The sequence below is a fragment of the Sarcophilus harrisii genome, chromosome 2 (genome assembly GCF_902635505.1).
Source record: "Sarcophilus harrisii chromosome 2, mSarHar1.11, whole genome shotgun sequence".
NCBI lineage: Eukaryota > Metazoa > Chordata > Mammalia > Dasyuromorphia > Dasyuridae > Sarcophilus > Sarcophilus harrisii.
Window position 1 is genome coordinate 261,812,960 of NC_045427.1, and position 26,140 is coordinate 261,839,099.

Sequence of the window (26,140 nt, forward strand, 5' to 3'; positions counted from 1 at the left end):
TTCAGAAAGAGCTGAGTTCAAATTCAGCTTCAGACACTGTGTGATCCTCAGTAACACAATTAATCTCTGTTTGCCTTAGTCTCCTCAACTGTAAAATGGAGATAATAATAGCATCTTTCTTTCAGGGTTGTTGTGAGGATCAAATGAAATAATCGTTAAAAAAAAACAAATGCTTAGCATAGCATCTAAAGCATAATAGATGACATATAATTGCTTATTCTCTCCTTTCCACTTTGGCGCTAAACAATTGTGGGGATACAAAGATGAAAAAAATAAAGTTCCTACCTTTAAAGTTATAATCTAGCTTGGAAGACAAGACCAGTGTACAACTAGAATAGAAGTGCATAATAGAAGTGTCAAGTAAAAGGACCAAGGATGGAGAGATTATTTCCAGAAAACCTTCTGGGAGACAGTTAAGATATCACAATAAATGAAAAGTAGGGGAAAGGAGATGCATTCCAATTGCTGAAGACCATTGATTAAAGGCAAAGGAATTGTCACTGGAGACCAATTTCACTGAAGTAGGTACACTTCCAGTCAAGATGGCAGGGCAGCCCAATTCTCACATATGTACTCCAGAAAAGATAATACAAAAAAGCATCAGATCAAATTACAAGAAAGAACCAAGAGAGAAATAAAATAAGCTCACTCATTCAATCTTGAGTAGCAAAAGTGAATACCCAGAAAACTACACAGAGGAGGGGGCCCAATCTCAAGAGCCAGATAAAGTAAGCACAGCATCCAGAGCCCTTCCAATTTAGCCCTGGAGCACTCTAGCCAGAAAGCTTCAGGATAGTGAAGAACATTCCCTATGCTAGCAGGAAGGTAGTTAACTACCTAAAGAATTCTGGGTTTTCACTGGTGAGGGACTGAATGCTCCTATGGGCAGTAATCAGTCTAAAATCTCTGAAAGTTTGCAACAAACTGGCAAGAACTTCCTCTGATGACCTGGCAGGTTTCTGTACACAGAGGATATAAGGAAACCTGGAACTTGCTAGTATTTTGTACAATTTTCCCTTTCACATCAAGACTTACCCCATCATGGTTTTGATATATTGCTGGTTGACATAAATTGAAATATTGGTGAAGTTTTGCAGAAGCCATAGATGACACAAAAAAAGTTTAGAAACTCTTAAGTACACAATGTATATCAACATATTTAAATCTGTTAAGTCTTTGAAACTTCTCTGGTATAAAGGAGGGGCCAGAAGTTTTTACGCAGATTTTTTCAGATAGAGGGTGATACCATCCTTCTATTCCTATGATGTGGAAGAGATAATTGTATATAACAGTCATCAGTAAGAGGGAGACTAACAGCAAAACAATTGGATTGGGACCAAACAGGGTTCTACTATTCAATCCAAGTGTGCAGTAAAGTTGGAGCCTAGCCCTGACCCCTAAAAAAATTATAATTCAAGACATAAAACTGAAAATAATAAAAATATTCCAATGACAAAGAATTTGATGGATCTAGGGATGACTACGACACAAGCAGAGTGAAACAGAGGAGGTCCAGAACTCCAACCATAGTTTCAGAAAAAATATAGTTTGACCACAAGGTCTATTGGAATTCTGGGAAGAGAAGAAACAAAAGAAAACAAAAGGATACCATTTGAAACTGGCTTTCTTTTGCATTCCTATTGAAATCTGTTCTAAATCTACTTTTCAATCCTCCAGTCTCATATTGCTTCTTCCCCTTTTCTCAGCAGGGAACTTCATTTCGTATTTTACTAGAAAAATGCAAAGTTATTGGTCATGAGTTCTCCTTTCAAAACCCCTGGATCTCTCCCATTCTCTTTTTCCTCATCTTAATCTCTAATGAACCAGCCCTCCTGATCAAGGCTGACCTTTATACTTCTTTTTAAATAGTTTTGTATTTATTCTTTTTGTTTTAATATTGCCCTACCTTGCCCCCACCCAGAAAATATCCTTTGTGATAAAAAGAAATTAACAAAAGGAAAAGAAAAAGATTTAGAAAATCAATCAAAAAATTTAAATCTCAAATCATAAGCAGTGTGTCACATAAACTCTGCCCTCTGCAAAAGAAGAGCGGAATTAGTCATCTACTCATTTCTACTTTGACAACTGTATAATTTTACAACATTCAGTTTTTATTGTTCTATTTACATTGTTGTGGATTTTTTTCTGATAGTCCTTTGCATCAGTTCATATAATTATTGTTTAAAGTTTTTCATTTTACCAATATGTGAAGATAGTTTTCAGTAACATTCACTTCTCCAAAAGTTTGTGTTCCAACTTTTTCTTCTTCCTTTCCCCCAGCCTTTCCCATAGACAGTAAGCAATTTAATATAGATTAAACATTTGTAATTCTTCTAAATATATTTCCAGATTCATCAAGTTCATATAATTTTTCCATGCTTTTCTACATTCATCCTGATTGCTGTTTCTTATGCAATTGTTTAGTCATTCCCCAGAGTGATGGGCATCAATTTGGTTTCCAGTTCTTGCTAAAGTACTACTCTAATATTTTAGTGTTCATGTGAGCTTTGTTTTTTGGTTTTTTTTTTTTTTTTCCCTCTTGGGGAATATTCATAACAGTAGGCTCTCTCTGGTTCAAAGAATAGGGACATTTCAGTCTCTTTATTTGCACAACTCCAAATTGCTCTTCAGAAAATATCAATTCATAGCCCCACTCATCATTAATAACTTTCTGACATTGATCATTTCCTCCTTCTGTTATTTTTACTAATTTACTTAGCTGGGAGGTGAAATGGTCAGATCCATTTTGATTTGCATTACTATTATTATTAGGGGTTTGGAGCATTCTTTCACATAGTTGCTAATATTTGGATGCATGGTTATAATATGGTTAATTTTTTTCTTTTGAAAACTGTTCATATCTTTTATCATTTCTTTATTAGAAAATATTTTACCCTATGTATTTCTGTTGTCTACTTTGTGATATAAAGCTCTTATCACAGATAATAATAATAACAGACTTACATAGTACTTTAAGGTTTGCAAAGAGCTCTATAAATATTATTTAATTTTATCCTCCTTACAAGCCTGGGAGGTGTGAGTGTAGTACTATTATCCATCTCACAGATAAGTAAACTGAAGCACAGAAGTGACTTTCCCATAGCTACACAGATAGTAAGGTCTTCATAATTCCAGGTTCAGTGCTCTATCCACTATATTGCAAAACCTGATAGATTTCTTTTCCTAACTGACCATCTCTTTTCTTATTCTAGAGTTGTTAATGTTTTCAGTTTCACATAATTAGAATAATTTGTTATAATTGTCTCTGTGTCTTGTTTTTATCTCTCATATATACCCTCTCATCTTCCCCAGCAGATGGGTCCCTCAATTATCCCCTATCTCCAATTTTTAATTTCTTTATTGATGCCTTTCCTTCTGTCTACACAGGTGCCCAACTCTCCTCACAGGCTTAAAAACAACCACCACTTTCCATTCTCTCAAACCATTATGGTTACGCTTTCATTCCCTCAAATTATTGTCCTAAATATCTCCTCCCTTTCACAGCCAAAATCCTAGCCAAACCCATATGAACACATTGGCTTCCCCTTCCTTCCTTCTTACTAATTCAAATCCTTGAAATTTGATATCTGACCCAATCATTAAATGGATATTGTTCTTTTCAAGTGTCATTTACTCAACAAGTATTTTACTAAGCAAAATAAGTTATGTGCCAGGCACTGTACTGGGACACATACTTTGTGTACTGTGGACACAAAGACAAAAAAAACAAAAAAATTTTGGGATTCTTCCTTGTATTCTTCCAGGAGTAAAGAACATGTACATGAAAAATAAGCTATATACCAAATAATTACCAGCATGAGGCTAGGATTAGAAAGTGTGAAGATCAGCATAGGCTTTCTGGAGGTGGCAAGTGATTTTTGGAAAGTTAAAACTAAACTTCACAAACACCCCTAAAAAAGCAAACTTTCATATACAAAGATAGAACAGGAAAAGAAGATTATATATATGAAACTTCAAATCTCTATTATATGCAGATTTTTTAAAAGTATATACTAAATTCAACATGTTACTTTCAGAGCTGTCCTGCCTATCTAGATTTCCTTTTGAACTTCCTTTTGTTTTCTGTGCTTTAAAAAAATTATTTTTTATTTTGAAGTCAACAAACTGGGCATGCTTTGTAAAACATGAAACTGCTGGGGGGGGGGCACATGAAACTGTATTCCCCTTAATCTGTAAAATTATCACTCTAAAATTGTGTCCCCTTTTGAGCTGTAAAAGAAAGTTGATTCCTGGTCTCCCAGGCTCCATAGAGTCTATGAGAGAACATATTTCCCAGGCTGGGCCTTTTTAAGGCAGATAAATCCCCACTCCCCTATTGATAGTTGGATCCCCATTAAAATCCTGGGGAAAAGTCTTCAAAGTGATTTTCATTCAATTGGAGATCTGGGCCTGATATTTATAAGTATCTAGGCCTGGGCGGCATTGTCTTTCTTTTCAAGTTGAAAGTTGAGCTTCAGACTTCTATAAAGTCAATTTAAAAACTCATATTTTTATAGAATGTCCAAAGTGGAACTATGCCTTTTTTTTTTTTTTTTTTTTTTATTTAATAGCCTTTTATTTACAGGATATATACATAGGTAACTTTACAGCATTAACAATTGCCAAACCTCTTGTTCCAATTTTTCACCTCTTACCCCCCCACCCCCTCCCCTAAATGTCAGGATGACCAGTAGATGTTAAAATATATTAAAATATAACTTAGATACACAATAAGTATACATGACCAAAACATTATTTTGCTGTACAAAAAGAATCAGACTCTGAATTATTGTACAATTAGCTTGTGAAGGAAATCAAAAATGCAGGTGTGCATAACTATAGGGATTGGGAATTCAATGTAATGGTTTTTAGTCATCTCCCAGAGTTCTTTTTCTGGGTATAGCTAGTTCAGTTCATTACTGCTCCATTAGAAATGATTTGGTTGATCTCGTTGCTGAGGATGGCCTGATCCATCAGAACTGGTCATCATCTAGTATTGTTGTTGAAGTATATAATGATCTCCTGGTCCTGCTCATTTCACTCAGCATCAGTTCGTGTAAGTCTCTCCAGGCCTTTCTGAAATCATCCTGTTGGTCATTTCTTACAGAACAGTAATATAGAACTATGCCTTGACAAGGAACCTCTCTCTCTCCTTGGCAGTGTGAAGCCATTCTCTTCTTAGTGTTAAACCTTTTGTTATTTCTCTGCTAGGATTAGTCTACCAGGACCTTGCAACTCAGGGCAAGACTGACTTCTCAGTGCCAACAGAATAAAACTTCCCTTTTGCCATTCAAACTTTTCGGGTTTGTGAATTCTTTCACAAAGGACCTGTGCCAACCAGAAGGGAATTCCCACACCTCAACTCTCTGCACTGCCACTAATCTCATCAAACCATACATATCTACACATGTATAGCTAAACTGAACAGTAGTATTTTATTTTTCCAAATACATGCAAAGAGTTTTCAACATTCACCTTTACAAAATTTTGTGTTCCAAATTGTTCTCCTCCCCCAACTTGTCCCCAAGACACCAAGCAATCCAATACAGGTCTAACAAAACATGTGACTTTCAAAACTGCCCTAGCTTTGTTTCCTTTTATGAATTAAAAAATTCTATATAGATTCAATTTTCTTTTTTAAAACAACCTTATTACTATTTTCCCTTTCCCTTTCCCTTTCCCTTTTCCCTCATAAGGTAAAAAAAAAAAAAAAAAAAAACTCAAAATAATAAATATATATAGTCAAGAAAAACAAGTCTCCATTTCGACCTCATCAAAAAATGTATTTCTCATTCTGCACCTTGAGTTTATCACCTCCCTCTCAGGAAAAATGTAATATGGTTTATCTTTAGTCCTCTGGAATTATGGTTGGTAATTGCTTTGATCAGAATTCTCAAGTCTTTTAAAGTTGCTTGTCTTTTCAACACTAATGTTACTGTATAAATTGGTTCTCCTGGTTCCACTTATTTTACTCTGTATTAATTCATAGAAATCCCAGGTTTTTGTTATTTCTTTTAGTCAGATAATATTCTATTATATGCACACACCAAAATTTATCAAACATGCTCCAGTTGATGGATATCCCCTTCGTTTCCTATTGTTTGATATAACAAAAAGAGCTGCTATAAATATTTTTTGAACATTTAGGCCTTTTTTCTTTCTCTTTTGATATATTTGGAGTATAGGTTTAATATTGTATCCCTGAATTAAATGGTATACACAATTTAGTGACTATTTGGTCACAGTTCCAAATTGTTTTTTTTGGAATGTCTGGATCAATCCACATAGCTAGGAAATAGCAATTAGTATAAGCTTTCAGGGAAGTTTGGGATTCCTAAAAGGTGGAGGTAAAAGAAGCAGGACATTCCAGGCATGGAGAACAAAGGGATGTAAGTAAGGAGAGGATGAAGTGTTCCTTTCAGGGAACAGCAAACTAGTCAGTTTGTTACTTTTGCATCCGGAGCTTTGTAAAATGTTAGGGATATAACAGTATGCACTTAATTACTTTTTATTCATGCATTCATTCAGCTTAGTGTGTGAAATGGAGTCATAGGCAAAGGAGATTGGAAAGATCTGGAGTCAGATTATGAAAGGCTTTAAAAGCCAGACAGGCAGGTTTGTATTTATCTTAAAGAGGAAACCGCTGGAGCTTTTAGAACTAGGAAATGACAGGATCAGATCTCTAATTTGCAGACTATCTCTTTGGCATCTATGTGAAAACTGGTTTGGGAAGAACAGAGAGCTGAGGCAGGAAGACCATTTAAAAGGCTTTTTATCACAGTCAACATGAGAGCTAAGGGTCAAAGGCATTGCTGGCCTTATGAGTAGAAATATTACATAAGCAGAATGGACAAAACTTGGCAATTCATTGAGTTGGAGGAGTCAGTGAGAGGGAAAGATTAAGAATTAATCCAACACTGGAATATATGTTTGATAGGAAAAAGAATGTTACCTTCAAGAGCATAAATGGAAAGATTATGAGTTCTATTGTGGACATTGTTGAGTTTGGGATTCCTAACAGAGAACCAGTTGGAGATGTAGTTGGCCCTGTGGGACTGTGAGTAAGAGGAGAAAGACTTGGACTCTATAGATTTGAGAGTGATCTGACTAGAGATGACATCTGAACTCATAGGAGCTGATGAGAACAGCAAGAGAGGAAATAGAAACACACACAAGCAAGCAGCTTGTCATGGAGAATATCCAGCAAAGGGACTTTAGAAAAACCTTTCTGATAAGAGAACCTGGAGAGTGTTCTGAGAAACTCAGAACAATGGAGATCAGTAACAGAGGGAAATAATTTAGTGTCGTTAAGGCATTGTTGGTGGAGTTGTGAACGAATCCAACCATTTTGGAGAGTAGTTTGGAACTATGCTCAAAAAGTTATCAAACTGTGCATACCCTTTGATCCAGCAGTGTTACTACTGGGCTTATATCCCAAAGAGATTATAAAGAAGGGAAAGGGACCTGTATGTGCACGAATGTTTGTGGCAGCCCTTTTTGTAGTGGCTAGAAACTGGAAACTGAATGGATGTCCATCAGTTGGAGAATGGCTGAATAAATTGTGGTATATGAATATTATGGAATATTACTGTTCTGTAAGAAATGACCAACAGGATGATTTCAGAAAGGCCTGGAGAGACTTACACGAACTGATGCTGAGTGAAATGAGCAGGACCAGAAGATCATTATATACTTCAACAACAATACTATATGATGACCAGTTCTGATGGACCTGGCCATCCTCAGCAAGGAGATCAACCAAATCATTTCCAATGGAGCAGTAATGAACTGATCCAGCTATGCCCAGAGAAAGAACTCTGGGAGATGACTAAAAACCATTACATTGAATTCCCGATCCCTATATTTATGCACACATGCATTTTTGATTTCCTTCACAAGCTAATTGTACAATCTTTCAGAGTCTGATTCTTTTTGTACAGCAAAATAGCATTTTGGTCATGTATACTTATTGTGTATCTAATTTATATTTTAATATATTTAACATCTACTGGTCATCCTGCCATCTAGGGGAGGGGGTGGGGGGTAAGAGGTGAAAAATTGGAACAAGAGGTTTGGCAATTGTTAATGCTGTAAAGTTACCCATGTATATATCCTGTAAATAAAAGGCTATTAAATAAAAATTTAAAAAAAAAAAAAAAAAAAAAAAAAAAAGGATAAACCCAGAAGATTGGGCAACTAATAGATCACTAAGAACCTTAAAGAGTGAAGTTTCAATTGAATGCAACTTCAAAGCCAGAATGCAAGGATTTTAAAGGTGAGGTGAGAAAATGGAAACAGTGCATCTTATTTTAAGATGAGTTCTAGAGAGAAGATATAGGATCAAGTGATGACTCCCTAATAGTGGGGGGAAAATGGGGACGTGTTTACAAATAGTAGGGAAGAAGCCCATGAAAAACAGATTGAAAATTAAAGAGCAGGAATAAGAAATGGGCAAATTTCTGCAGAAGATAGGACAGAATGAGATCCAAGATTAATCTAGTGAAAGAGGAAACCACCAAAAGCCTTTTCTCAGTTCTCATCTTTATGACCTCTCTGCATATGAGACTATTGATTAATTTCATCTTCTCTGGGTTTTCAGGATATCTCTCTCTCTTGATTCTTCACCTATCTGTTCATTCTTCTCAATCTCTTTTTCGGAATTGTCAATCAACAAGCATTCATGAGGTGCCCAATATGTGTCAGGAACTGGAGGGAAAAAATACAAATAAAACAGTTCTCATCCTTGAGGAGTTAATGAATTAGGTGGGAGGCTCATACCTATACATAGTTTGCATGTATAGAAAAAGTAAAATAATTTGGGGGAGGGGAGCAGAATAAAGGAAGATCTTAAGTGGGAGATGACCTTTGACCCAGCCTGGAAGGAAATTCAGGGTTCTAAGAGGCAGATGTAAAGAGGGCACTGGAAACTTGCTCCCCAAGTACAGACTCGCTGGGCCCAGCCCGGGGGCAGGAGAGGGGGGAAGGGAGGGACCCGAAAACCTTTAGCTGGGTCCGTGGCAATGCATGATGGGAGTTGTAGTTCCATGCAGGACGCACTGCACGCTGGGAGTTGAGAATCCTAGCTCACACCCACTGCTTTGCTACTGGGAGTTGTAGTCATTCACGCTGGAAGGGGTAACGCGGCAGCGGGCAGCATCCCCTTTATACGTCCCCCGCCCTAACATTTGCTTTGGGTCTCTACGGCAGTGGTGGAGGCAAGTGACGGTTGAGGTTTAATTTCTCTCGTTTAAAAACCACTAGGAACTCCCGGAACGTCAGCGGCTGAAGTACCTACTACACGGCCTGGGGCGGAGCCGCGCGGCGAGTGCGTGACCCCGGCGTAACCTCAGAGCTCTGAGCTCGGCGGGATTTCCGAACGCGGTAGTCGTTGGCCAAGTGAGCGGGACGAGGCGCGCTGCGGGGGCGGGAGAGCGCCGCACCGAAATCGGCGTTCGCGGGCCGTGCACGGTCTAGGTGAGCGAGGCGCCCCTGGGACGGCGGTCGGTGCTGGCGCTTGCCCCGCCTGGCCCTCCCGCCCGGCTCCCTTCGGGGCTGGCACGCCCGGACCGCAGGCCGGCTGCGCGCCGCTTCCGAGCTGGGAGACCCTGGGGAGGCGCTCGCGGGCTCAGAACCGCGGCCGGCCGGCCGGGGGCCCGACTTCCGCCAGAGTGCCCCGAAGCAAGGGGCGTCTCCTGCTGTTTGGAGGCTGGTCACTTCTTTCCCCTGTTAACCGAAACCCTACTCCCTTTGCCAGCCCCTTGCACCCCGCGAGGGTGTGTCACCGAGCGGAACAAGTGCCTTTTGTAAAAGGGGCGCCCGGCTCCCTGATCCCGCTGTCCGGAGGTAGCGGGCGTCCCGGGTCCTGGGGGGGGGGGTGTTCGCGGATCAGAGCGTCATTGTTCTGGCGTTACCGTGCGGAGGGCCGCGCTTTTGCTGCTCCGTTTGTTTGTAAAGATTGTAACTTTCTGATTCGCCGCTTCTGCCGAGTGTGCAGATTTTTCCATTATCTCCCTGTTTCGGGGGTTGATGATTTGTTCAACTAATTAGGCACCTTTTTTTTTTTTTATTTAATACCCTTTTATTTACAGATTATATGCATGGGTAACTGTACAGCATTAACAATTGCCAAACCTCTTGTTCCAGTTTCTCACCTCTTACCCCCCCCCACCCCCTCCCCCAGATGGCAGGATGACCAGTAGATGTTAAATACATTAAAATATAAATTAGATACACAATAAGTATACATGACCAAAATGCTATTTTGCTGTACAAAAAGAATCAGATTCTGAAATACTGTACAATTAGCTTGGGAAGGAAATCAAAAATGCAGGTGTGCATAAATATAGGGATTGGGAATTCAATGTAATGGTTTTTAGTCATCTCCCAGAGTTCTTTTTCTGGGCGTAGCTGGTGCCGTTCATTACTGCTCCATTGGAAATGATTTGGTTGATCTCGTTGCTGAGGATGGCCTGGTCCATCAGAACTGGTCATCATATAGTATTGTTGTTGAAGTATACAATGATCTCCTGGCCCTGCTCATTTCACTCAGCATCAGTTCGTGTAAGTCTCTCCAGTAATTAGGCACCTATTATGCGCAAAAGTGAAGTGCTGGGAGAGCTGGGAAGTTTAGAGGAGACTCCAGCATTGGTGCATTTAACAGTCTCCTAAGTCTATAGGATAAGTAGATGATCGTCTGTGGATCTGTGATCTCCTTAAGGCAAATACTCCCTCTAAGGATCCTATAGCTCTGTAGATCCATGATGAAGCCATGCTTTTTCATTCTGTGGGATTCCCGGCTATGTGCTTTTATAAATTTAAGATTAAGAAGTGAGACATGAGCATATTGAGGCAATGAGTGGAAATGACTTTTTAAGTGAATTTTTATTGATATCTTTTACATCACAATAGTACCCCCAACAACCATCCCCATAAAGCTCTCTTATGATCAATAGTATTTTAGAAGCCAAAAAAGGCAAAAGAAAGGGTGTAAATCAACATAACTGAGCAGTACAACAAAAAGGTCAGAAAATATGCACAGTGTACAGTACTTGTAAACAAGTATTGTGTAAAGAAATGGGGTAGAACTGTCTTATATTCTTTCAAGTCATGCTTGTTTATAATTTTGCATTTTGTGTGGGTGTGGATATATAGACACGTATTTGTAGTTTTTTTCTGTGTACATTGTTGTAATCATTGTGTTTGTCTTCTTGACCTGCTTCATTTTGTATCAGTGTATATACATCTTTCCGTGCTTCTCTATATGCTTCTCATCACATACTTCATGTCTTATAGCACAGTAATATTCCATTACGTTCTGTACCAATGATTGTCATTTCCCCAGTCAATGGGTAACTACTTTGTTTCCAAATCTTTGCTGTCACAAACAGGATTACTCTAAATATGTTGTTACATATGAAGCTTTCTTATCAGTGCCCTTCCTGGCATGAGGTAAAAAAGTTTTGTAACAGAATCTGTAGGTGAAAAGGCATGAATATTTTACTGACTTTGTTTGCATAATATCAAATTATTTCCAGAATGGTTTTACTGAGACACAGCTTTTCTTCCCATATGCTTTTCTTCCCATAATCCCTCTAACACTGAAAAAATATCTTTTGTCATCTTTGCCAGTTTTATAAAGTATGAGGTGAAACCTCAGGGTTGTTTTGATTTACATTTGTCTTTATTATATTCTTTCCATATGGTTGTTACAAGTTTGTGTTCTGTTTGTGTCCTTTGACCACTTATCTACTGGAGGCATATATCTGTCATAGATCTATTTCTCCATCTATTTATCTATATCTGTTACTTGTTTATATGTTTTAGATATAAAACTCTAATTAGAGAAATTTAATTGAATTTTTTCCCAATTGACCTCTTCCCTTATTCCAGTTGCATTAATTTTTATTTGTAGCGAAGCTTTTTAGTTTTGAGTAATCAGTTATCTATTTTATCTTTGGTAATTGCTTCAATCACTTGTTTGATTAAAGATACCTTGCCTAACCATACTAATGAGAAGTATTTGATCTGCTTCTCTTCTAATTTTTTTAGTAGTATGATTCTTGATATTAAGAGCTAGAAATGACTGCAGGAATTTGTGAGTAAAGAAAGAGATGATAATAGCTTGTAGGGAAGAAAAGGTTGTTATTGTTTTTTAAGGATTGGAAAAGCATATTTGTAGGCTTCTAAGAACTATATGACAGATAAGACACATGGTACTTAACATTTAAGTAAATGCTAGTTAATGGTTGTGGTGTTCTTTTTCTTTAAAATAATAATGGTTCTCTCTGGGAGCAGGTTTCTTGGGGAGGTTTTGTGCAAGCAGCCTTCATTTCAGTTAAAAGTAATAATTATTCCAAATGCAGCCAGGTGTTAAAAGTTCAGATCTTTTATTGTCTCCTTCAATATAGCCCAGTTAGCTTTCTTGGAGGCCTCTCTCTCTCTCTCCTTGGTTCTAAGAGCTCTTACAGCTTTGTCCTTTGCTTCTGCCTCTTGTTTTCTTCAGCCTCCAGCCAGCACCAAGGTGAAAGTTGGAAATGAATCTCACTCCACTTCAGAGAGTGGGCTTATGGGTTTCCTCCCAGAGTGCTCCTGGCTCTCAATCTCCCAAAGTGCTCCTCTCTGACTTTTGGCAATGTCTGAAGTAACTAACTCGAAGCTAAGAGCCTCTTTATATATGATCTCCCAAAGATTGACTCTTCCTTCTGGAGGCAGGGATTAAGGGAGGTGTGAATTCACAAAGTTACAAAGTTAACTTTGTGAAATCCAATGAGTAAAGGTGTGAACACAAGCATTGTTTCTCAGTTCCACTTAGAACCTTGTTTCTTCTGGCCTATAACATCTCCTTGTAGGATCAGATCAATCGTACTGAACCATGCTAAATTAGATAATTATTGTCTCTATCAACTCTAATGACTTAACAGTTTGTAAAGATCCAACAAATGGTGTTTGAAAATTATTGAATAATTAAAAGGAACATGTCTCAGAAGAGCTAGGAGGTGATTTAGTCAGGGACAGAAGTAAAAGGGATAGTTTTAACAAGAAGGTACACATCTTCCTTGGAGATCAGAGCAAAGGAGGAAAAGAGTAATAATGTAGAGGGATTTCCAAATGTGGAAGTAGGGAAGAAAAAGAAAATTTAGGTTGAATGTCCTCTATTCTTAGTAAAAAGGTGAGATACTCTGCCGTGATGCTGAGAGAGAGAAAAGAAGTAGTAAACTAATGGTGGGAATAATCTGGAGGGTTTTTTTGTCGTTTCACAGTGATGGGCAGATAAGACAAAAAGTGCAAGGGATTTAAGAGGATAGTACGTTGAAGAACTTGTTGATCATAGTGTGAGAGTAGAATTATGAGTGAGAGGAGTGGGAGGAATAGAGGAGCAGTGGAGTTCACTGTGAGGATTTGTAGCTAGCTAGGAGGAGAGTGATGCTAGATGGGGAAAAAGAGAGATTATGATTCGAAGAATCTGAGTTCGAGATCGTGGTAATAGCATAGTTATGAGTGATGATAGTTATTGTGAACTGCAGTTATTTGAGACAAAATAAAATTTACAGAGGGTGTCTTAGGATTAAAGTTCACATTATTTAAGTATCTACTATGTGTAAGAACTACCACCCTTTTTAGGTTCTGGGAATACTAAAGCAATCCCTATTGTTAAGAAGCTTATGGTCTCATCATGGGTAGGAAAATGGAATACACAGATCAATAAATAAAAGATGTGTAATTAGTAAGACAAAGTAATTTGAAGAGGGAAAGTTGAGAAGATGAGAAACAGGGAAAGGCCTCACATAAGAGGTGAGTCTTAAAGGAAACAGGTAATCCTAAAAAAGTAGAAAGAGGTTATGGCAGATATGAAGTACCTTTATAAGAGGAAAGTCATGGACAACTAAGTCTTAGTGGAGGAGAACAAAGAGTGGGCAGGAGGAGGAGATAGGGGAATAACAGGAATGAATCAAAACATACATGAGAACCAGATTGTAGAGTACTTGAAATGCTCTGTTAAGTTTTTTGTGTTTATCTTAGAAGTAATAAGGATCTACTAAAGATTTTTGAGTAAGCTGTTAATTAGAAAGTAACACGGTCAGATCATAAGATTTTATTTTGGAGCTGAAAAGAATCTCAAAAGTTGAGTTTAATACAGACTTCAGTTTCTATTCTATATAAGAAAACTGAAGCTCAGAGGGGTAACTTGCACAGGGCCATACAAGCAATAAGTTAGGAGAACCAAGGTAGATCTCCTGTCTCCAAATACAATCTAACTCCTAGCACAGTGCCTGAGACAGAGAAGGGACTTAATAAGTGCTATTTGATTGATTTTGCTGGGATAGTGAAAACAGTCACTTCTTTTCTTATAAGTTAAACTGAATAGAAGCAAATGAGTAACTAAGCAGGATTCCATCATGTAATTGTGTAGAAAGTCATAAAACTAGATTTAAAAAACAATTCCTGTTTTCCTGGGGAGATATAAAATGCATGTAATCAAATATAATACAAAATGGGTTTTAATAGAGGAGAGATGAAGACAAGTACTCTAGGAAAATTTGAAGTTAGACTTCCCAGGTCAATTGGGAAATGAATGACAGCTGTGGAGTAGCAGCTTTAGTTGAATCTGGGAGAAAAGGACCCTGAAAAGTAAAGATGAGAAAGTGAGTTCCAGGGATGGGGGGCAGCCTAAGCAAATAGTCATAAGATGTGTCAAATTTTGGGGAAGAAGCTGGAATCCAGTGTGGTTAGAATGTAGAGTGAGGGGAAAGGAGTAATGCAATATCTGGAAGGGTACTTTTAGCCAAGTTGTGGGGATTAAAGGTCAGGTTTAGGAAGGTATGTTTTATCCTTTAGGCAATCTAGTAGAATTAAATTTTGTAGGGAGCCTCTAAAAATTTTTTGAGTGGGGGTATAACATAGTTAGGTCTGTTCCTAAGGAGGATTATTATTATTATTATTATTTTATTTAATAGCCTTTTATTTACAGGATATATGCATGGGTAACTTTACAGCATTAACAATTGCCAAACCTCTTGTTCCAATTTTTTACCTCTTACCCCCCCCCACCCCCTCCCCTTGATGGCAGGATGACCAGTAGATGTTAAATATATTAAAATATAAATTAGATACACAATAACTATACATGACCAAAACGTTATTTTGCTGTACAAAAAGAATCAGACTCTGAAATATTGTACAATTAGCTTGTGAAGGAAATCAAAAATGCAGGTGTGCATAAATATAGGGATTGGGAATTCAATGTAATGGTTTTTAGTCATCTCCCAGAGTTCTTTTTCTGGGCATAGCTGGTTCAGTTCATTACTGCTCTATTAGAAATGATTTGGTTGATCTCGTTGCTGAGGATGGCCTGGTCCATCAGAACTGGTCATCATATAGCATTGTTGTTGAAGTATATAATGATCTCCTGGTCCTGCTCATTTCACTCAGCATCAGTTCGTGTAAGTCTAGGAGGATTATTTTGAAAGAAGCCATGTAGGATTGGAGAGGGGAGAGAGGGAGTATGATTTTAGAGGATATTCAGGTGAGAGTTCATGTGGTGTTTTTTATCCAAAACACAGCCAGGTGCTAAAAGTTCAGATCTTTTATTGTGTCCTTCAATATAGCCCGGTTAGTTTTCTTAGAGGCCTATCTTTCTGTTTGGTTCTAAGAGCTCTTGCAACTTTGTCCTTTGCTCCTGCCTCTGCTTTCTTCAGCTTCCAGCCAGCACCAAGGTGGAAGATGAAAATGAATCTCTCTTGCCTCAGAGAGGGCTTGTGGGCTTCCTCCCAGAGTGCTCCTCTCTGACCCCAGTCAATGTTCTGAAGTAAGACTGTCCAGTGGTTCACTGAAGCTCTATTTATGCTGAGTGTAAAAGGCTGACTCCGCCTTCTGGAGGCAGGGATTAAGGGAGGTGTGAATTCAGATATCTCTTTCTAATGTGATCTCCCAAACCTGTGAACTCCAATGAGTACTTAAATACTTCTTACTTATAAGAGCTCTCTAAAGATGTGAACACAAGCATTATTGTATATCAGTTGTACTTCGTACCTTGTTTCAAGTTCTGGCTCATAACATCTCCTCATAGGATCAGATTAATCATACTGAGCCATGCTAAATTAGATAATTATTGTCTCTATCAAACTCTAATGACTTCACAGTTTGTAAAGATTCCAACAAGTTCATTCATTTAATTAGTTTGTATTACATATAAGGCACTGTGCCTAGCATTGGGCTACAGAGATAGAAAAAAAAAAATAGCCCTTGCCTTCAAGATGCTTTCATCTTTCTGGGGTAGGAGTGGTGGTGGTGTGGGCACAGTACAGGAAAATGAAACACTTAGCATAGATCAGTATATATTAAATCAATTGAGGAAAGCACCAGTGAAAAGATTTCTTGTGGCAAAAGCCTGAACTAGAGTGGTGGCAATGTTCCTGAAAAGGAGAAGAACATAAGATATTATAGAATAGAATCTGTAAAACTTGCAAATTATTTGGATATGAAGGATAAAGAACAGGAATAGGAAAAAACCACAGCAAAATTGAGCCCTCAAGTCACTGGGAGGATAGTGATGCCATTAGCATAAATAGGGAAGTTAGGAAGAAAGACAGGTTTGGGAGGAACCTTATTGGGCTTATTGAGCTTGATAAGAAGACTTAGAGATGGAGGTGGCCTGAAAACAGTTGGGAGATGTGGGGCTGAAATTCCATGGAAAGAAATCATTTAATAATGATTTGGGATGATTGAATCCATGAGAGCTAATAAAATCACCACTGGAGAAAGTATAGAAGTAGTAAAAGGACTGAGGACACAGCTTTGGGCAACATCTATGTTTAAGAGGTAGGAGAAGGATTAAGAGGCAAGAGACTGCTGGATAGTCAATTAACTAACATTTATTAAGTACCTGCTGTGTAATTAGTAATTATAGGATCATATATTTAAAGCCTTAGAGGCCATTGAATCCAAGTGAGAGATGACAGGGACCTGAACAAGGGTTCTGACTGGTTGAGTAAAAAGAAGAGTATCGGGGCCAGCTAATTGGTGTAGTGGATAGAGCACCAGCCCTGAAGTCAGGAGGACCTGAGTTCAAATTTGGTCTCAGATACTTAACACTTCCTGACGGTGTGACCCTACACAAGACCCTACACTTAACCCCAATTGCCTCAGCAAAAAAAGAAGAAGAAGAACGAAATAGATTTGAGACCTATAGGGAGAATGAAGAATTGAGGATGATACTGAGGTTTTAAACCTAGGTGGCTGGGAAGGTGTTGGTGTCCTTTATAGTAATATAGAAATTCAGAATTGGTATGGGTTTGGGGAGAAAAAAAAAAAAAAAGATTGAGTTCTGTTTTAGACATATTGGGTTTGAGATACCCATGGGACTTCCAGTTCAAAATGCCCAGTTGGCACTTGGTGATATGGAACTGAAGCTCAAGAGGGATTTTTGTAACTCAGTGAACTGAGTGCTAGCCTGGGAGTCAGAAAGACCTGAGTTCAAACCTGGCTTCAGACACTCACTACCTGTGTGACCCTGGGCAAGTCACTTAACTCTGTTTGCTTTAATTCATTGGAGAAAGAAAGAACCCGCCCCCCCCCCCCAAAAAAAAAAAAAAAAACAACAAAACAAAAAAACATGGACAGTATTAGTATGAGATGATCCTTTGGGGGGGGGGGGGTCACTAAAGAATCCCAATTGGACCCTGAACTACAACAAAATATATGGAGTTGACTCCAGAGAAATGTTAATTGAGCCTGTGGAAGCTGTTGAAGTCACTAAGAGAGAAAGTCTAGAGAGGCTTAGAACAGAACCCTGTGAGGCACCAGCAATCAGTGACTGTGATTTGAATGATGATTCAGTAAAGGAGACTTAAAGAAGAGCCTTTCAGAGGGGAGGAAACCAAAAGAGCAATGTCATGAAAACCCACAGAATAAAAAGAATTTCCAGCAGAAGCAGATAGTGAGCAATGTCAAATACTTTAGAGAAGCCAAGAAGCCTGAAGATTGATAAAAGATTTATTCATTTTTTAAATCATGAACTTGATAGTATTCAATAAATAATCATTATATATTATGTAGAACTGAAAGAGAGCTGCATATAAAACAAATCTCGCTCATATACAACTTGGTTTTTAAAGTATATAATACATTTAACAGTAATTCTGTTATTGTTCTACTTGTTTGCATTTCTAAACTGTCTAATGTTATGTTTTGTTGCTGTTTCAATAATCTTTTCTTTCTTTTTCTCTTTTGGCATCACCATTATACCATCTTCTTTCCCAGGCCCCTAATAAATAACTAAATAAATAATAAATACCCTCTCATAAAAATAAGTAGTCAGACAAAATGGGATCCACATATGGGCTGGGCTGTGTCAAAAAATTTATGTCTCATTCTGCATTTTCTTCATTGCTTTCTTAAGAAGTAGGAGATAGGATTAAGATCCATCATCTGTTTTCTGGAATTTTGGTTGAACTTGCATTGATCAGAGCTCTTATGTCATTTCTTTCAAAATTGTCTTTCTTTATAGTTTTAATTATATCATAATTAATTATAGCATAACCCATCTTCCAGGTTCTAAAAAAGGCAATTTGTCTCATTTGCTGACTTTGGAGAGAGCAATTTCAGTTGAGTAAGATTGGAAGCTAGGTTGTAACAGATTGAGAAGAGAAAGTAGAGGCAATAAGCATGGACTCCTTTCTTAAGGAGTTTGGCTGAGAAAAGGAGAAAAATATGCTGGTGTCCTGTGTGAATGGCAGGACCTAGTAAGAATTTTTTTTTTTTTTAAGGAAAGTTGTTTTTTTTCTGTAAACTAAGGAGGTAGATAGCATCTAGTAGGACATGGACTTTAATGGTGTTGGATACCACAAGAAGGTATGTCTTCTCTTTGTAAAAAATGGAAAGACTGAGGAGCTGAGCTGAAGAGGGGAGAGGTAGAGGGTGATGTCAGTCTGTAGAAGACTCTTGAGCAAATCTTTGTATGTTTGTAGGTATCAAGGTATTGCAAAAGTGGAGCCCCTTTGCTATCTGTAATCTTCTGATACTTATGTTTTCAGCATCAAACACTCAGGACAATGGCTGTACAAATGCAATTTGAAGCTAGTGCAGACACCTCAGTAGAAGAAGAGAACATTGGCCCACAGCCTATTTCACGATTGGAGGTATGTACTCAAGATCTAAGTCTGGAATTGTTTTGCTGGATTATGTCATATTTATCCGATAAGAAAATCACAGCTCTTATCTGTTCAACTAGTTATCAACCTCAGGCAGACCCAGATTAGGGTTGCTGAGGATCTATAGAAGGAACTTGAATGATCTTCTGACCAGGACATACCCTTTTCAAGCCAGGAGGAATAGAGCCATTGGACTGACAATGACCGGCCTGCATTGGACTGACAATGACCTTCCTTCTTAGACCATTTATCCCTTTTTGGAGCAGCAGTATCAGCTGCAGAATCCTGGGAGCCAGAGTGGGAGGGAGGTCCTCGCTACTGTTGCTAGGTGACCAAACTGCTAAAGATCATATATCCTAGGATTGAGGGAGTAGATTGTGGAAAGGCACACAGAGGTGTGTGTGTGTGTGTGTGTGTGTGTGTGTGTGTGTGTGTATGCGCACGTTAAATATCAGACGGGAATTTATATTTGATCCTAGAGGCAAGAAGAGGAAGCCATTGGAGTTTATTGCTCAGGCATAACTGCCACACATCATGGCCTTTTGTGAATATGGAATTAGGGTTTCTTATTTTGCATAATTTGAAATTCCTCCTTATCTCATATGCAAGTTTTATAAATTAGAAATTACCTATTTCATTTCCTTTTTAAGCTTTAGTATCAAAAAACCTTTGTTTAGGGTCAAAACAAAAAAGTTACTGGCATAAACCTATAGTGTTGTTTTTGCAAATTATTCTTTTTTGATGATGCAAATCAATCTCTAATGCCTAAGATTTGAATTCACTATCAGTTGCCCATTATCTGCTATTCTAAAACAGTGGATTGTGATTAATTGCTTATAAAAGTGTAGAAATTTATAATTCATATTCTGGTACTTGATATTCTTTGCTATAACACATAACATCATTCCAGTAGCTTTATGTAATAGGTAGATGAGGTATGATCCCAGAATTACAGTATCAAACTGCAAAGGATTTCAGAGACCATCTAGACTATTAACCTGTATTATCTTGTAATTCTCTCTGCAGCACTCCCAGTAAATTGTTATCTAATCTTCACTTGAAGCCTCTAGTAAGGGACAACCTATAACTCTCTGGAACATCCCATTATAGTTTTGAATAGCTCTAGAAGACATATCTTTTTTTTTTTTTTAATAGCCTTTTATTTACAGGATATATACATGGGTAACTTTACAGCATTAACAATTGCCAAACCTCTTGTTCCAATTTTTCACCTCTTACCCCCCACCCCCACCCCCTCCCCTAAATGGCCAGGATGACCAGTAGATGTTAAATATATTAAAATATAACTTAGATACACAATAAGTATACATGACCAAAACATTATTTTGCTGTACAAAAAGAATCAGACTCTGAATTATTGTACAATTAGCTTGTGAAGGAAATCAAAGATGCAGGTGTGCATAAATATAGGGATTGGGAATTCAATGTAATGGTTTTTAGTCATCTCCCAGAGTTCTTTTTCTGGGTATAGCTAGTTCAGTTCATTACTGCTCCATTAGAAATGATTTGGTTGATCTCGTTGCTGAGGATGGCCTGATCCATCAGAACTGGTCATCATCTAGTATTGTTGTTGAAGTATATAATGATCTCCTGGTCCTGCTCATTTCACTCAGCATCAGTTCGTGTAAGTCTCTCCAGGCCTTTCTGAAATCATCCTGTTGGTCATTTCTTACAGAACAGTAATATTCCATAATTTTCATATACCACAATTTATTCAGCCATTCTCCAACTGATGGACATCCATTCAGTTTCCAGTTTCTAGCCACTACAAAAAGGGCTGCCACAAACATTCGTGCACATACAGGTCCCTTTCCCTTCTTTATAATCTCTTTGGGATATAATCCCAGTAGTAACACTGCTGGATCAAAGGGTATGCACAGTTTGATAACTTTTTGAGCATAGTTCCAAACTACTCTCCAAAATGGTTGGATTCGTTCACAACTCCACCAACAATGAATCAATGGAAGACATATCTTTTTGTAGCTTTCTTTTTGTAACGTTCTTTGATCCTAATTCTGTCCTCTTAAGACCAAATAGATTGTCTAATGCTTCTTCTATCTGATAGCCACTTAGCTAATGGGAGCCACCTGTCATGTTTCATTGGCACCATCCTCCTCCTCCATCACACGTCCCCAGCAATGTTTCCTGTTTTCTAAGCTGACCATTCCAAGTTCCTTTATTTTTATTTATTTATTTTTTATTATAGCTTTTTATTTACAAGTTATATGCATGGGTAATTTTATAGCATTGACAATTGCCAAACCTTTTGTTCCAATTTTCCCCTCCTTCCCCCATCCCCTCGCCCAGATGGCTGGTTGACCAATACATGTTAAATATGATAAAGTATAAATTAAATACAATATAAGTATACATGTCCAAACAGTTATTTTGCTGTACAAAAAGAATCAGATTTTGAAATAGTGTACTATTAGCCTGTGAAGGAAATCAAAAATGCAGGCAGACAAAAATAAAGGGATTGGGAATTTTGTGTAGTAGTTCATAGTCATCTCCAAGAGTTCTTTCCCTGGGTGTAGCTGGTTCAGTTCATTACTGCTCTATTGGAACTGATTTGGTTCATCTCATTGTTGATGAGGGCCACATCCATCAGAATTGATCATCATATAGTATTGTTGTTGAAATAAATAATGATCTTCTGGATCTGCTCATTTTACTCAGCATCAATTCATGTAAGTCTTTCCAGGCCTTTCTGAAATCATCCTATTGGTCATTTCTTACTGAACAATAATATTCCATAATAGTCATATACCACAATTTATTCAGCCATTCTCCAATTGATGGGCATCCACTCAGTTTCCAGTTTCTGGCCACTACAAAGAGACCTTCCACAAACATTCTTGCACATACAGGTCCCTTACCCTTCTTTAAAATCTCTTTGGGATATAAGCCCAGTAGTAACACTGCTGGATCAAAGGGTATGCACAGTTTGATAACTTTTTGAGCATAGTTCCAAATTGCTCTCCAGAATGGCTGGATGTATTCATAATTCCACCAACAATGTATTAGTGTCCCTGTTTTCCCACAATCCCCTCCAACATTCCGCATTATCTTTCCTTGTCATTCTAGCCAATCTGACAGGTGTGTAGTGGTATCTCAGAGTTGTCTTAATTTGCATTTCTCTGATTAATAATGACTTGGAGCATATTTTCATATGGCTAGAAATAGTTTCAATTTCTTCGTCTGAGAATTGTCTCTTCATATCCTTTGACCATTTATCAATCATTCTTTAGTTCGTTATCGTTCCTTTAACTGGTCCTTATATCAGTCTGCTATCCAGCCCCTTCACCATCCTGGTCACTGCCATCTATATTAATGGTCTTCAAACTTTTTTGATCCCTAGTAGTAAAAAATTTAAAATTTGCTATGTATGTATATTTATGTATTTTAAAATACAAATAAATATCTACATGTGAAGGGGGGGTGTGCTCAGGTGTTTGTTTTTTTTTTTTTTTTTTTTTTTTTTTTTTTTTTTTTTTTTTTTTTTTTTTTTTTTTTTTTTTTTTTTGGTTGGTTGGTTTTTTTATATACTAATAGTGTGACATAATGGGTAAAGAAGGCCATTTCTTCACCAGGATTTATCACACCAATGAAAGCTTTGGTCTAGACCCTGTACCTCCCTGTACTTATTGTATTTATAATGGAGTACCTTATGAAACTCAGGTAAAAATAGATGAGATAAAGGTAAAATAACATCTGATCATAGAATTGATAGGAACTCCAAATTAATAGAGCAGAGAAGTGAAATGGTTATGTGTGCTTTAGGAAAATCACAAGTTGACAGCTTAATAGAGGATACATTGAAAAGAAGAAAAATCCATTAGGAGGCTCCTGAAATAGTCCAGATGAGAGGTAGGAGTGACTGTGAGGAGGAAGAAGGGGTCAGATGAGATTTTTGGGTCTTAGAAATGACAAGATTTATAGTTGAGGTGGACTTGAGTCAAAGATGACCCCATATGTGTAAATCTAGATGACAAGAGTTTAATGAAATCTATTATGAAAATCACAGTCTATCAACATCTGTTCAACTCACTTAGCCACCTAAAATCAAGAGGAAGGCTGGGCTCTTATTTAGTCCCTGCTTCTGGGGAAGCTTGCCTCCTTGAGGCCACCGAGCTATGCAGATGCAGTTGAGATGATTTAGCAGTTAGATTATAACTGCTCTGAGGAATTTATAATTCAGTTCTGACGAGGATATCCTTCCTAAGGAATGTCCAGAGCTCAATCTAATATTTCAAATGTGACTCAACTGGAGCAGAATACAGTTAGAGGCTCACATCCTATGTCCTGTACAAATACCATATAGAAATGGATCAGTGGACCACATATTGACTTAAGAAACTATAGAGTAATATTCGCTGTGTGGTATTGTATTTTTACTTATTTTGTTAAATATTTCCCAATTACTTTTTAATCTTGTTCCAGTAGCAGGGTTGCCACCTCTGCTAAATAGTAAGTTCCTTTTGATGAAGGCTAGGATTACATTCACTTTTTGGCTCTGTTGTACTTCTCTCATTGAACTTATTTAGCCCACTAAATCTCCCCAGAGATTTTATGCAAACTGTTATTTAGCTACCCATTCCCTGTCTTGTGAAGTTGATCTTTTTTAACTCTAATGTAGAATTTTACATCTCTGTCAAAGTTCTTATTTGACTTGGTCTTTCTATACCTTTGATTACTGATGCCTAACTCCAGTTGTCAGATCAGGAAACTAAAGCATAGAAACTTTAGTAATTGGATGAGGTCACTCAGACTCAGCTCTAGATTTCCAGCTCAGGAGTGGTGGTGGTGGTGGTGGTGGTGGTGGTGTTGTGTTGTGTTTTTCCTCAGATTCCACAGCTTCTTTTGTAAACAAACAAATATGTAGTTTAATCATTAAGTACGAAGATTGTAAATAACACTCAGAGTTTTACTGTGACCATATTGTTTATTCTCAACTGTGATCATTATCTAACTAGGATGTGCTTGTGGAACTAGTTTTCATTCTTTAATTGCTAATACCCGGTCTCAGCTTTCTATCTGTGACGTATTATATTTTCTAAACCGGTAATAAGAACTAAGTATTCAGTTTGTTCTGGAGAAATGCCCATTCTGAAGGGTTAATGATAAAGCCATTTTAAATAGTTCTCTTCCCTTGCAGCAATGTGGCATAAATGCCAATGACTTGAAGAAATTGGAAGATGCTGGATACCACACAGTTGAGGCTGTTGCCTATGCACCAAAGAAGGAACTAATAAATATTAAAGGCATTAGTGAAGCCAAAGCTGATAAGATCCTGGTAAGCACTACTCAATTGAACTAGGGAGGCATTAATGGGCTTTTCATTTGTAATTCACTGTTGAATTTGAGGGCTGAGTCAGTTGTTAAAGCTATCAATGGAGTAGATTGGTTAATTCTAACTTGTTATTAGTCCATGCTGGATAAGCTGTGCCCTCAGTCAACTTCCCCATTAGGAATTCTGATGACCTTCTTACTGCTTTCACATATCTGTTGATTTGGGTTCTGAAAAAGCTCTCTCCTCCCTTTGGGGCTCATTGTAATTTGCTTTCTAAATATAATACTCTAAGGATTAGAGGCTGAGTTTGGTGGCTGAGTTTTATAAAGCTCTCTAAGCCTCCATGAGGGAAGAATACTACAAAATAATTATAATTCTTGCCTCTAATCTTCCCAGTGGCAAATAAAACATCAAATATATCTTATCTTTCTGGGTATTGTGGCCTCACAGTTTAGAAAGCCATTTATTGATTTAATATCTGAATCTTGTATTCATTAAGCTCTGTATGGGTATAATTCATCAATCTGATCTTAGAGCCTGCTCAGCGTTTTGATAGTGAAAAGGGAATGTGATTTAAATGTGTCTGGTTTCATTCACCTTAATAAACTGTGACAAATGACAGTCTTTCCTAACTGACTATATGTGAGGTGGTGACTTAATAATCCTTAACATTTACATATTGCGTTTTTAAAAATTCTTTTCATATCCATTAACTCTTGATCCTTATGACAAATCATAGTAGGTTTTTTTTTTGTTTTTTTTTTTTTTTGTTTTTTTTTTTTTTTAATGGTGGAACTTTAACTCATCATGATGGAATAGTTTACCCAAAGTCACAGTTGTGGCAAACACAAGACTTGAACTAACCTCTTTGTCCAGTACTCCTTTCACTATATTCTGTTGACTGACATTAATGGTGCCCTGTCACCATTTTTACCTCTCTGATCCTATTTCTAGTATTTTAAAATTTCAGCTTTAATGATATATTTTAGTATTGAGTAAAATAACATAGAAGACAATAAAGAAGCACATGGTAAAGGGAAGCAGGCTGAAACAAATGCAAATGTGAACAAGAAAATTGAACATGAAAGAAGAAATGGAATTTTTAAAATGTAGCAAATATGTAACTAAAAGAGAAAATGGTGTTCATGGTCCTGTTGTGAGAGTAAAGGCTAATGGTAACTAATCTCAATGTTCCACTGATATGTTTGCGATGTCAAGAGAAATTGAAGAAGGCTCTCAGAATGTGGATGCTTCTTCTCCCTATCTGATGGCATATTGATAAAAATCATCTGTTAGGCAAGAATGGTGGGTCAAAATTAACACATCAAAGACAATTCTAAATCTATAAGATCACAGCTGTATTTGAGTAATAATATTATTTTTATTTTTTATGCTTATATTTTATTTAAATATATTCCTTCAGTATTTTACATCTAAATAGTATTTAACACATCTAGGTTCTAATCCTTTATTACAAAATAGTAATTTTTCATTGTCTGGAGTAATAACTTCAGAGACATATCTCTGTCCCCTTACAAAAATTTCAGACATAATTTAAAAATCAAATCTTTGATACTGATACTCACTTTAAAATCCATTCTCCCTGTCAGCATGACATCTCTGCATTTGATTTCCCCACATAATTCCTCACGTAATCCTTGAAAGAATTTAGCTTAAAGAA

The 26,140-nt window shown here is 37.4% G+C and overlaps 1 protein-coding gene across 2 annotated transcripts in view; it reads left to right on the forward strand.

The window, feature by feature from the left end:
* Positions 1 to 9,332: 9,332 nt before the first annotated feature.
* Positions 9,333 to 26,140, forward strand: part of RAD51 (RAD51 recombinase) — a 43,174-nt gene continuing 26,366 nt past the window's right edge. The window contains exons 1-3 of one of the 2 annotated variants that reach the window (XM_031952098.1): positions 9,333 to 9,474; positions 19,032 to 19,136; positions 24,325 to 24,462. In XM_031952098.1, coding sequence (XP_031807958.1) covers positions 19,050 to 19,136; positions 24,325 to 24,462 — 225 coding nt within the window. In that variant the 5' untranslated portion in view covers positions 9,333 to 9,474; positions 19,032 to 19,049. Of the gene's footprint in view, positions 9,475 to 9,523; positions 9,844 to 19,031; positions 19,137 to 24,324; positions 24,463 to 26,140 lie in introns of those variants that run through there. The other variant, XM_031952099.1, reaches the window with a different exon arrangement.